General features: G+C 40.5%; 1 protein-coding gene across 1 annotated transcript in view; it reads left to right on the forward strand.

Moving 5' to 3' along the window:
- Nucleotides 1–14636, forward strand: part of polybromo (protein) — a 740816-nt gene that overhangs the window by 80156 nt on the left and 646024 nt on the right. Inside the window, exons 7-8 of the mRNA XM_080277986.1 lie at nucleotides 2147–2400; nucleotides 2600–2811. Of these exons, the coding sequence (XP_080134112.1) occupies nucleotides 2147–2400; nucleotides 2600–2811 (466 nt within the window). The remainder of the gene's footprint in view (nucleotides 1–2146; nucleotides 2401–2599; nucleotides 2812–14636) is intronic.

Below are 14636 nucleotides of genomic sequence, written 5' to 3' on the forward strand. Positions count from 1 at the left end.
GAAAGACAGAAGGAGGAGTGTAAAGTCACCCGTAGGCAGAAGGACAAGGAAAGAATGAAGGAAAGAAAGAAAGAAGAGGATGGAAGGAAAGAAGGATGGAGGAGAGCGAAGGGCAGACATCCGAGAGCAGCGCTACATCGAGTGAGTGGATCGCAAGTGCCCCCACCTACATTTAACCAAGAATATAAAACAATGCCATAGTTTCCTGCAGTGCAGAACTTACACATTTTGGTCTTAAGGCAGAAAAAGGTAATGGCAGAAAATGAAAGTGTGGTATCAACATTGAAGTGACAGTGATGTTGAAGCTGTTTTACATCGAAGTAGTGGTGTTGAATTGGTGTTGGAAGTCCTTAGACTATCCATGCTATGAAACCGAATGTCTAAATTGATAAAGGCCGATAGAAACATGGAAATATCTACAAGAGAGCGTGAACAGAAGAGAAGAGGACATGGAGAGAAAGACTGGAGATAAATGGGCCCCTTTTAGTTGCCTCATACATGCATGGATACTGGAGAAGAATCTTCCTGCCCCTACCCGGTGGGTAGCAGTCCTATAGAATTAGCAACAAGATATATTTCTTACTTGTGAAATGTAATGCCATCTCTCTTCAATGAATTCCTGTGCCCATTTTTGCATCTGTAAGCTGCACAGTGAACCATGGCACTATATTTTCCGGAATCTTCGGCTGCTTTCAAAAACCCACTGAGCAGCTCAGTACAAAAGCTGCGGCATCAGGCATGGTGTAACGTGGCTGCCACTACACCAGTGTCACCCTGGCGGGGGACACACAAATTATGCCGTGCTACCCATGAGAAAGCCTCTCCATACTATAGAGCTCAGTGATTGTATTGTTTATAAAGGCTACAACATGCTTGCATGCGTCGACCTTGATCACTTGATTGCAGCTCTCCACATTGCTTGTTTTCTGGTAGCCTCCCTATTTGGTCCCTTATCCCTGAGGTTTCGCACTATGACCTTGTCCCAGTTCTTTTTCGGTTTGCCTATTGCAGCCCTATCCCCAATGTTCACACTTCCCAATTTCTACACCCAGTTGTCATGCTCCATCCTCTCCATATAGCCACACCATCTCAATCTGCTCTTCCTCATCACAACACCAATACACTCCAGTCCCATCCTTCCTCTCAGTTCTTCAATATTAACCTAGCCCTTCCAGGGCTTGCATTCAGGGATACATGACACATTCATCTAATCATCGTCATTTCTGTGCATTTGAGCCAATGAATATCTTTCTCTGGTGCCCAGACCTCACTACCATAGCATTACACTCCTAACACATGCCACGTAAAAAGATCTCTTAGCATGGAGGGAGAGCCCTCTCATTGTCAGGAGAGGCAGCAGCTCCCTATTTATCATTTATGCATACAATCAGCTGATCATGCAACATTTGATCCTCTGGGTCTGTCACTAGTGAGTTAGAATTGTAGTGTTGTCATTTCTTTCAGGCAGCCACGTACAGTACTGAGCTACACTTTCACCTGGTTGTCTTATCCATTTGTGAAACTTTAATCTTGCTTCAGTGTCTGAAATTTTTGGCTCATGGTGGCTAGTCAACACTGCGCATAATTCCTCAAAAATAATTTTTCCTGGATGCTTGGGCTTACACAGGTTTCTCAGTAACTTGAATGTCTTGGCCCCCACAATAGCAATCAGTTACATTTTTCATCTTTGCTTAATTTGTGGTATCTTTTGCCAAGAAATAATGTTCCAGACTTTCTTTATATTCAGTCCTCGCATCTACTTCAGGGTTGAATTCACTTACTTGTCCATTAAGAAACATTACAGCTGTGGCAGGTTGAGTACCAGGAATTTAGAATTCGAATTCGTTGGGTAACTCTGACTGCATAAATGTTTCCTTCGTTTCACTTTATCCACCATTTGTCCTTATCAGTCTCTATGTTTTTACCTTTGTCACCACTTACATAAGATAATGCTTATAAGCTGCATATCTGAAGGGTTAAAAAAACACACACTGGCATTAAAGGTAGTCCTTTATTCTCCAGCCTCCATCTCATGTTAGGTTGATGCTCTCCAGCTGTCAGCAAACCCTCTCCCACCAGCTCAGTAGGAGATATTCATTCCTAACCAAGTTATCACAAATATTTAAATTCTTCTGCTTGTCCCCAGAAATATCCAGACTACTACCAGCTGATTGAGCACCCTCTTGACCTGAAGACCATTGGACAGCGGATCCAGGGAGGTCAGTATCGCACAGTGGAGGAGCTAGAGGAGGACTTGGCTCTTGTTTTCACCAATGCCTGCACCTTCAATGAACCAGGCTCACGCATCTACAAGGATGCTCGCACTCTCAAGAAACTGGTTCACCTCCGAAAGGCTGACCTCCTTCAGATACTTAATGCTAAGAAGAGTGTCAGGCTCAGGTAAAGTTGGGTAGGGTAGAAGAAACTTGATATGGTGAAAGCTTTGGATAACTCAGTGTTACTGTACTTATTTATTGTACAGCAGGATGACTGCTAAAAGATGTTGCTGTCTTGACCTAGATATGATGTGAAGGTAGGCAGTTGTTTGGATTTGGTACCACAGTTTTTTTAAATGCAGTACTGGTATCTTCTCATAAAGGAGCAAGCGAAGCGTGGGCAACCGGAAGTGGTCAGCATTGATGGCAGAACTGGAAGAGGGCATGGAACTGCCCCTGCCTGAAGAAGATGGGGGCGGGACAGAGATGCCACTTGGAGCCACACATGAGGATGAAGAGAGTGATGAAGATGTTGATCCAGACAACCCACAGTGGCAGCTCTTCCTTGCCGCCAAGAACTACACATCACCTGGTGGTGAGGGATGGTAGCAACTGTCATTGTAGAACACCCTCTTTTTCATTTTTCACATCCATTTAATTTCTTTTCCCTATTACTTCTAGTAATTTGTCCAGTTTAAACTTAGATAAGTGATCATCATTTACAGTATGTAGTTTGAAGATTTTTCTGGATCCCCGTACGTAAATGATTATAGGATATCACTGTTAGGAAAACGCTGTAATATATGTTCTTATTGTTCATGGGGATGATGTTCCCCAAAACCTTTTGAATATGTGATACAGTGAAAATTCCACTTGGAGTATAAATTTACTCCACAAAAGTACTGTACAGTAATCCCGCATGTTTCGCGGTAGTTACGTTCTTGTAACCCCCGCGAAAATTTAAATCCGCGAATACTCTATTAACAATTGAATCTTGCACTTGTGTCCACCATGCTGCCCATCACACAGTCCATGTCCATACTGATTGCGAGACAATTCGCCGTCAGACAATTCCCCGTCAAAACATGGATGATTCCCCTTCAGAACAATTCTCACCCTGGACGATTCCCCGCCATTTTATAAATATACTAATCAATACTTTTATAAATATACTTATTATTAATTAATCAATACTTTAATAACTATATTTCAGGGGGATCCGGGATCCAGCAAAGTCTAGGTTCAGTAGCGTAGGTTCTGGATATTATTTACTAGTTGCACCTTTAGTCAATAATTAACTTGTTTCTTCCTCGCTGTAGTCGCCTTTGAATTATATTCTAGCGTCACCCATAGCTATCTTCATTAATGAAGGCGAATTATCTTGTGTTTGTTGTGACTGCGAATTGTCCCGAAACCTCCATACTCATCCCGAAATACCTTCTTACAAGATTGAAAGCACATACTCCATTATGAAGGAAAAACGTAAACACCGTACTGTAATACACAATTATCTACACATTTATTCACAAAACAGTACAAAATGAAAAGATGCATTAACTGGTGATAGCAAACACTCGCACGGTCGCTTCTTAGCTTGTCCAGTAACACAATTTTCTCTGCTGTCATAACTTTTCTTGATCGTTTTGTCACTTTGGAGTGTTTACTAATTGTATTATTAGCCTTTGGTGAGGCTGGCTTACGTCCTGGGGCCATGTGGAAAGCAAGTGGGAGGCAAGAGGCTCGTATCATAGTGCAGTTACAAGAACACCAAACACGTGAGGCAGTCAGGCGTTGACTGAAGAATGTGGGGCAGAGAGCAGTGTTGCCATATCCAAACAACGAAATTATGCTAGGGCAGTGAAAAAATTATGCTAGATTGAGCAAATTTGTTCCAAGTAAAAAATGAATTATGCTAACTTGAAGCTAAATAATAAAATTCTATACATATGCTACATATTAATTATGTACTGTTTACTATGAAAATATTAAAATGAACCTACATACAGTAAGAGGGTAAATATCGGTTTTCTGCCCATACTGCTTTTTCCCACGAAACTTACGTTTTTCTGATGGATTTTGATGTGATTCATTCGATTTTGAGCATCATTTCCGTCGGAAATAACCAGATTTTGAGATATGACCCCCCCCCATCCCCCTGCAACAATGGAGGAGCTTTGGGGAATCGGGGGTTATAGGGAGGGGGGGAAACACAGAAAATGGTCATTTCCGACTGAAATGAAGCTGAAAATCGAATGAATCATACCAAAATCCATCGGAAAAACCTAGGTTTCATGGGTAAAATACAAAGCTCAAACTTATCCTAACCAAACCTAACCGAACCAAACCTAACCTAACCTAAAACCTAACCTAACCTAAAACCTAACCTAACCTAATCCAACCCAACCTAATCCAACCCAACCAAGCCCAAACTGAAAGTAACCAACTATTCAAACCTTACATCTTCTTACCTTATTCGTCTCTCTCTCTCTCTCTCTCTGATTTGTAGCTTTTATAAAATTATTCCAAAAATATTCCATTCCATTCTAAATTATACTAGAATGATGCTAAAACTTCTAATATGCTAAAAAATATTCCAGACTCGAAAATTTTATCAAAATTATGCTAAAAGAATAAAATTATGCTAGATATGGTAACACTGGCAGAGGGGCCGCGGGAAAGGGACAGAGGGTGGCGTGAGTTTACCGCGCTACAATTGGAAGTTGCGGGAATTTCAATTTTTTTTTCTTTTCTGTATATTCAAGGATATTTTAGTTGAACTTATTAATGCTAAGAAAATCCGCGAGAGGGCAAAACCGTAGACAAAAAATCCGCAAAAAATGCGGGATTACTGTACCTGTACTGTGAAAGGCAATCTGTTTACTGGGTCCAGTTTCTTACTTCTAAGGAAAATCTTCAGTTTTACCATATGTTGCCCTGTTATTAAGTGATGAAAAGGGCCTCTGGTACTTTGCCAATTATTCCTTGCCATAAGTTTATGTCTCAAGGTGAGGAACAAGCCCAGGTATCATAAAGGACAGGGGGAAAACTTTCCTCAGTAGAAAGCAGACATATTGAATCTGAAAACCCTCAACAACAATCCATGGATCCATAATATAAAGCATCATCAGTATATTATGTTCATAGGAATGACCATACATATACACACAAAAGGGATTGCAAATAAGAAGTGTGCCATGACATTACAGTCAGTTTCTCACAGTTTTACAGTACAGCATTATTATTATATAGAAGTAATCGCTAATATTAATGTTACATATAACATATAAAAGTATCAGCTTTAAAGAAGAAAAGATCAACATCATCATCCAGATCTCCTTTCCCACCCTAGGGGAGAGTCAGGAGTAACAGTGTCCTGACAGCCCAAGTTTGCCCAGTCCAGTGGGCTGTGCTTCCATTCACTCATCATTCAAGCCCCCGGAATCCTGGCTCTATCTGATACGCCAAAAACTTTCACCACATTCTGTAGCTTCATATAAACATATCCAATAGAGTCAGTCCGAACGCTGTCATGTTAAAAAGGGGTGCCAAATCCATGATCATGCACTTCTCACAACATTCATCCAGCCAGCTTGATCTCTTGCCAGTCCCCTAGCCTCACCAACTTCCATACCTCTCCTCCTTACACACTCATCCACCATATCCTTCCAGCTTCTCCTTGGCCTACCTTGCTTCCTCCCTCCTTCAGATTCATTCAGATTTACCTTTTTCACCACTGTGTTGTTATCCATTCTATCCACATGATCATACTATCTCAGTACACTCTTTGATTCTGGTGTCTACAGACTTCCTCGCTCAGCATCGTTTATGAATCACATTATTTCGTATCCTATCCACTCTGTGTACTCCACACCATTCCTCAGCAGTCTCATCTCCACTGCACTCACTCTTGAAGTTTCATTTTCATGCCATACCATAGTCTCACATCCATATGTTAAAGTTGGCTTTAAGACTCCTTCATGTAAGCCTAGTGCAGCTGCAGCACTCAAGCCTCTCTTTCATATCAAGGCCTTCATAGCACCAGCTGTTTTCCTTCCTTGTGTCACTCTGCACCACTTCTTTTGAACATTTTCCTTTCCTTTTTTCAATCACTGTACCCAGGTATTTGAACTCTCACCATTTTCAGTCTCTCTCCATTCACAGCTTCATCACAAGGGGAGTCACCTTCTTTCTCAGTAACCATCACTTTACTCTTTTCTACATTTACTCTTAAGGAACAATGCTCACAGACACCAGCAAAACTCTGCACTAGTCTGCCAAGTTCTTGTCCGGTACTTGCAAGTAGCACTGCATCATCAACATATAACAAATTTGAGATATTCCATCCATCACCATTCTTTACCAATGCCGTCCCCCTCTCCATTACTTGTGTTTTTACATCTCTCATCACCCCATCCATATATATATTGAACAAGCATGGGGACATCACACAACCTTGTTGCACGCTAACAATGATCATGAACCATTCACATAGATGCCCATTTACCCTTGCACATGCCTCACAGCCATCATAAAAACTCTTGACAGCACCCAGCAGCGTACCATCTACACTGTACGTTCACAAAGCCTTCCACAATCCTTCTCTGTGTACTTTGTTGTATGCTTTTTCCAGATTCATAAATTCCATAAACTCCTAACAATCCTTCTCACAAGCCTTCTCCACTGTCTGCCTTACTGCAGATATTTGATCCACACATCCTCTGCCACTCCTAAAGCCACCCTGTTCATCACTCACCAGGACTTCTGATATTTCTCTTGCTTTCTCTAAAATAGTTCTTCGTATACCTTCCCTGTATAACACTCAGTAAACTTATGCCACGATAATTCTTGCACTCACTTCGCTCACCTTTATTTTTGTTCAGGAGGAACAGTCACAACCTTTTTCCATGCTGCTGCAACAGTTTCACTTATCCATGTCTTCTTACATATCTCCAACAAGCACTTCATTCTGCTCTCTCCACTACACCTAATCATCTTTGCATACACCTTATCAACCCCAGCTGCTTTCACATTTTTCAGCCGCTTCACAGCGTTCTTCACCTCCGCGAGTGTCACGTTTCCTGGCAATACATTCCTTCTCTGCACACCCTCAAAATCAATCATGTTTACAGTCTGTCTGTTCTCTCTCTTCCCATTCATCAGGCTTTCAGAATATTCTTTCCATCTGGTCTTTACTTCATTCCCATGGGTTAATAATCTGCCACTTATATCTTTCACACTTTTACATTTCTTTCTGCTGTCACTTCTACATTTCTGCACCACTTTTGAGAATACCTTCCTATTTTAAGAGTAATTTGCTTTCATTTTTCTTCTTAGATCATCATTTACCTCTTTCTTTTTCCATTTTACTAGTCTTTACGTGCTTCTTGCCCTCAATATGCTCAGTTCTTATTCCAGTTGAATCCCTGTTCTGTTATTACTGTAGCCACTTTTCCGGTTTTCCTTCACTGCTATCTTAACCTCCTCATTCCACCATACTGTACCTTTCTTCTTTGTTGTTACTTTTGCCACAATGCATTAGCATTCTGTAGTATGTATATTTATGTGCATCTTTGTGTTTGAAATACAAGTTATAGATGCACAACCTCTATTAATAACACATATCCTTTAGTTGCTTCCCATTATCATTTTCTCCTGGTATTCCATTACAACCCATTATGTCATCCTCAGGACCAGTGCCTACTCTTCCATTCATATCATCCATTACAATCACTTCATAGATCCTGGGCATTTCTCCAGCTCATACTAAAACCTGCCTTTCTCTCTCTCTCACTCGTGTCATCACACGGCGCATATGCTACAATCACTGCCACTTTCACCATCTCAGACTTGAACTTGACATACATACATTTTGAGCTGACACTATGATACTATGCTGAAATAATTGAGCTAGTGCAGGTTTATTGTCCATTTGATTTACAGGGAAGATGAGATAATATGAAAGCAAAGTACAGGCAGTTACAGGAAAATGGAGATTACTCTGGATATCATGAGGAGATTATATGGTGAATAAATGAATGACATTCCATCATATTCGAATCCCAACTTCATTACTGTTACATCTTGTACGTGACCAAATTCTTTTCATGAAAATTAAAAACAAATCATCGTTGGGAGTCACTAATGGGGAAGTGTGTATATTTACAATCTCATAATGAGGTCACACACACACACACACACACACACACACACACACACACACACACACACACACACACACACACACACACACACACACGAGAAACGTTAGACGAGTCGGACGTATATCAGTGAGCTCTGCTCTGGTGATACTTGAGTTATATCTGTTCATGGGTCAAGCTAGTTTAGGCCAATATAACCCTTGGATTGCACAATTATCTTTTTATTATCCCGTGGTGTGCAAAAAATGAAGAGAATTTTATTTATTTATTTTTTTTATTATAGACTTCAAGGTAAACATCCAGGGCATCATTTATCTATCTGTCTATTGCCAGATGCCTTAATCCCTTAAGGGGTGGCCACAAACAAATCGCCTCCGTGTCGCCCTGTCCCCTGCCATTTCCCTGCCCTGCTCCCAGCTCACACACCCCTCTCTCATATACCTCTCCGCTTCATTCCTCCATCTCAACCTTGGCCTCCCCCTCCCTCTCCCCCCCTCCACCTCACTCATATACACTATCCTCATTAGTCTGTCACCCTACATCCTCTCCATATGGCCAAACCACGTCCATGTTTTTCTCCTAACGCTTCCTATCACATCCACATCCACAACACGACGATACTTCATGTCCTCATTTGTCAGTCTGTCACTCCATGTGACTCCACAGACTCCTCTCAAATAACTCATTTCCATTGCTCTCACTCTTGACTTCTTTTCCTCCAACAAGGTCCAGGCTTCACTTCCATATGTTAGAGTTGGTATCACAGTACAGTAATCCCGCATATTTCGCGGTAGTTACGTTCTTGTAACCCCCGCGAAAAGTCAATTCCGCGAATACTCTATTAACAATTGAAAACTTGCACTTGCGTCCACCATGCTGCCCATCACACAGTCCATGTCCATACTGATTGCGAGACAATTCGCCGTCAGACAATTCCCCGTCAAAACATGGACGATTCCCCTTCAGAACAATTCGCACCCTGGACGATTCCCCCCCATTCTATAAATATACTAATCAATACTTTCATCAATATACTTATTATTAATTAATCAATACTTTAATAACTATATTTCAGGGGGATCCAGCAAAGTCTATGTTCAGTAGCGTAGGTTCTGGATATTATTTATTAGTTGCTCCTTTAGTCAATAATTAACTTGTTTCTTCCTCGCTGTAGTCGCCTTTGAATTATATTCTAGCGTCACCCATAGCTATCTTCATTAATGAAGGCGAATTGTTTTGTGTTTGTTGTGACTGCGAATTGTCCCGAAACCTCCATACTCATCCCGAAATACCTTCTTACAAGATTGAAAGCACATACTCCATTATGAAGGAAAAACGTAAACACCGTACTGTAATACACAATTATCTACACATTTATTAACAAAACAGTATAAAATAAAAAGATGCATTAACTGGTGATAGCAAACACTCGCACGGTCGTTTCTTAGCTTGTCCAGTAACACAATTTTCTCTGCTAAGGTCATAACTTGATCGTTTTGTCACTTTGGAGTTCTTACTAATTGTATTATTAGCCTTTGGTGAGGCTGGCTTACGTCCTGGGGCCATGTGGAAAGCAAGTGGGAGGCAAGAGGCTCATATCATAGTGTGGTTACAACCACAACAGCCACTTAAGGCAGTCAGGCGTGGACTGAAGAATGCGAGGCAGAGAGCAGTGTTGCCATATCCAAACAACGAAATTATGCTAGGGCAATGAAAAAATTATGCTAGATTGAGCAAATTTGTTCCAAGTAAAAAATGAATTATGCTAACTTGAAGCTAAATGATAAAATTCTATACATATTCGTGCAACATATTAATTATATATTGTTTACTATGAAAATATTAAAATGAACCTACATACAGTAAGAGGATAAATATCGGTATCTACCCATACTGCTTTTTCCCACGAAACTTACGTTTTTCTGATGGATTTTGATGTGATTCGTTCGATTTTGAGCATCATTTCTGTCGGAAATAACCAGATTTTGAGATATGACCCCCCCCCATCCCCCTGAAATAATGAGGGATCTTTGGGGAATCGGGGGTTATAGGGAGGGGGGGAAACACAGAAAATGGTCATTTCCGACTGAAATGAAGCTGAAAATCGAATGAATCATACTAAAATCCATCGGAAAAACCTAGGTTTCATGGGTAGTGTACAAAGCTCAAACTTATCCTAACCTAACCGAACCAAACAGAACCTAACCTAACCTAACCTAACCTAATCCAACCTAACCTAACCTAATCCAGCCTAACCTAACCTAATCCAACCTAACCTAACCTAACCTAATTCAACCCAACCAAGCCCAAACTGAAAGTAACCAACTATTCAAACATCTTACCTTATTCGTCTCTCTCTCTCTCTCTCTCTCTCTCTGATTTGTAGCTTTTATAAAATTATTCTAAAAATATTCCATTCCATTCTAAATTATGCTAGAATGATTCTAAAACTTCTAATATGCTAAAAAATATTCCAGACTCGAAAATTTGATCAAAATTATGCTAAAAGAATAAAATTATGCTAGATATGGTAACACTGGCAGAGGGGCCTCGGGAAAGGGACAGAGGGTGGCGTGAGTTTACCGCGCTACAATTGGAAGCTGCGGGAATTTCAATTTTTTTTCTTTTCTGTATATTCAAGGATATTTTTGTTGAACTTATTAATGCTAAGAAAATCCGCGAGAGGGCAAAACCGTAGACAAAAAATCCGCAAAAAATGCGGGATTACTGTACTGTCATGTAGTAACTTTTTTGCTTCCATGCTTACTACCCTGTTTCTTATCACTGCTTTCAAGGAACCAGCAACCTTTCTTCCTTGTTGTACCCTTTCAAGCACTTCACCCTCTGAACTTCCATCCTTACTCATCACACTACCCAAGTACTTAAACGCCTTCACATTTTCCATTTATTCCTCATCCAACCTCACTGTACATTCACTGACTACACTTCTCTGTAACACCATAACTTTTCTCTTCCCTACATTCACCTTTAGATTCCTTTTCTTACATACTCTCCCAGACTCATCCACCAAGCCTTGCAGTTCCCCTTCATCTTCACTTAACAACACAGTATCATCTGCAAACAACAGTACTGGGAGTTTCCAAACACTGCCCTCTCTCATTAGAGCCGCTCCAACATCCACTGCCCTACCTTGTATCTCTTTTATAACCCCATCCATATACAGATTGAACAACCATGGAGACATGACACATCCCTGTTTCAATCCAACCTTCAGATAGAAAAATTCTCTCAGTTCACTATCCACGCACATTGCATCCTTAGCATCCTCATACATACTCTTCTTGGCATACAGCAGCTTGCCGTCTACCCCATATATTCTTAATACTTTCCACAATCCTTTTCTATCCACCCCATCATATGCTTTCTCCAAATCCTTGAAAATCGCATACAACTACTTTCCCTTCTCTAGAAACTTTTCCACTAAAGATCTAAGAATGAATATCTGTTCTACACAACCTCTTCCCTTCCTAAAACCTCCTGGTTCTTCTCCAACTAATTCCTCTGTTATTTCCCTAACTCTGTCGATATTTATGCGGCCGTATACTTTTCCTGTTACACTAAGAAGACAAATGCCCCTATGATTGCCATATACTTCTTTCTCCTCTTTTCCTTTTTACAAGGGAGTAATTATACCTGACTTCCAATCCTCTGAAACTCTACCTTCCTCCCAGGCCAATCTGCACATCTTCCACATCCATTCTACGACTATCTCTCCCCATGCTTCATCATTTCACCACACACTCCATCAATTCCTGGGACTTTCCCCATTTTAACTTTCTTCATTGCTTCCACAACTTCCATCCTACTGATTTCTTCCTCTCTTCTGACTCCCCTCCGTCTCCCAACCATTCCCCAGCCACTTGCACTAACATTACATTCATTCTTTATGTCCATCAGTTCATTACAGTGTTCTCTCCTTGTATTCATTTTTTCTCCCTTCTCCACTTGTAATCTACCATTTTTATCTTTCACTCCCCAACTAACTTCTTTGGCACCCTGTCTTAACTCTCTATACCTCTTTCCAGAACATTATCTTACAGTTCCTCCACTTTACACTCAAATTCCTTCCAAATTTCTCATCCACTCTTTTCTTACTCTCTCTTACTAATCTTTTCACCTCTCTCTTCCTCTCTACATACAACTCTCTCTTCCATCTCTCAGCTTCTACCACGCCCGTTTCTCTTTCACTCATTATATGCTTTCTTCTTTTGTGCCACAGCCAGTCTCACTTCTTCATTCCACCATGCTGTTCCTTGCACCCCCTTTCATTGTCTCTTCACCCCACACACCACCTCACATGCTGCACATATTTCATCAGTGAATATCTTACACACACCTTCCACATCCCCCATCTGCTCCAATCCATATTTACCCAATTGTTCCTCCACTTCCCTCTTATATTCTGCCCTTTTTTCCATCCTCTTGTAACTTTTCCACCCTCCTTGCATCTACTCCTCCTTCCTGTCCTTTCCTTCTTCTATTTCTCCATGGACTCAGATTCTGATCATTGGGGGATGTCAGAAAGTCCACTCCCTCATCCTCTATATACTCTTGCATCCATTACACATCTTCTTATCCTGTCATCCACACATATTTAATCAGTCATTACCTTCTGTTCATTCAGTTCACCATCCACCCTTCTCATCACTCGCCACCTATATCTATGGATCATTTTGTACCTGAAGAGAGTATTGGCTATCACCAGCCTCCTCCTGGCACAAATGTCCACTAAAGCACTGCCATTCTCATCCATCTCTGTAGGCACACCCCACTCACCAACTACTCCATCCACCTTCACATTCCCCACTTTTCCATTCATATCTCCAATCAAAAACACTCTCACATTCCTTTCAAACTTTTCCATGCACACTTCAACATTTGTCCAGAACTCTTCTCTCACTCTGCTTGCACGATCTTGCATTGGCGCATGCACACACACAATTGCCCTTGTTTGTAGTCCAACTTTCAATCTTACCTATACAGTCCTTGAACCAACTGATCCATACTCTCTTATATTCTCCTTCCATCTGTTACTCACAACAATACACACTATTTTTTGCCCTCTTATTCTCACCTACTTTTGCACATATACCCCATCCATACTCCCATTCTCTCACACTGTCTCTTCTCCATTTAGTTTCATCTGTTGAAAAGAAACAATCTCTCTCTCTCTCTCTCTCCATCTTTGTGTAGGGCCATGCGTAAGTTTACACAGAGGAGTAGTGAAAAAATGAATCAAAAAACAAAAAACTTTTTATCTTAATCTTGAAGATAAACATCTAGGGCATCATCTGGTAAAAATGAAAAAAATCTCTCTCTCTCTCTCTCTCTCTCTCTGTGTCTTTGCATAGCGCCATGCGTAAGTTTGCTTAGGGGTGGAGTTGTTAACCCCTACACCGCGGGCTTGTTTACCAATGACTTGCGTGTGCCGCGGGGTTATTTGGGCTCCGACAGACTCTCAAAAAATATTTGCCAAAAATCAGTTATTAGTCCTAGAATAATAAAATTACATATGCTTATGGCACATACCTTCAGCTTTCTCCTGGAATGATTGTTGAGCCTTCGTCGGTTACCGTAGGACTTGTGGAGACCTCTGAAGTAGGGTAACGAAGTCTCCACTTTACACTTCCCGACAACCCGTAATATGATTACCACAGCCAGATACAAACACTATAAACACTATTCTACAATTTTCAAGTAGTTTGGGATCCATACTCAAAAAAAAAAAAAAAAAAAAAAAAAAAAAACTGTGAAAGCAATGGAAATTACGAGCGCATCTGATCGTCGCACTGGCACTAGTTCGCTTTTGTTACTCTGTCATTTATTATTCATAAAAACCCCTCACACTTTATATTTCTATTACTATATAACACTTATATATATCTACAGTCTTTGTCCATAAGTTTCCTTCAGTAGTATTAGTTTATTGTCACTGTAGGGATTCAATTTCTTTCAGTAAAATACGTAGCGTTCACTTTCTCGTCCTGTATACTGGCATTGAGAGTGAATGTCACTTTCATCTTCACTCTCATAACTCATAGCATTCAGACATGCTAGAGTGAAACTTTCACTTTCTTTACTCTTAGGGTATATACTCGTATTCTTATAATACTACTCATTTACATTTCTATTTACGTTCTCTATTTTATTTACGTTATTTACATTTCTATTTTATTTACACTGTATTGTGCACTGTCACTTGAAATAACTTATAAAACTATTTTCCATTGTTCACGTATAT

Source organism: Coenobita brevimanus, chromosome 71 (assembly GCF_032717465.1).
Source record: "Coenobita brevimanus isolate Jiangsu-jjx chromosome 71, ASM3271746v2, whole genome shotgun sequence".
Lineage (NCBI taxonomy): Eukaryota > Metazoa > Arthropoda > Malacostraca > Decapoda > Coenobitidae > Coenobita > Coenobita brevimanus.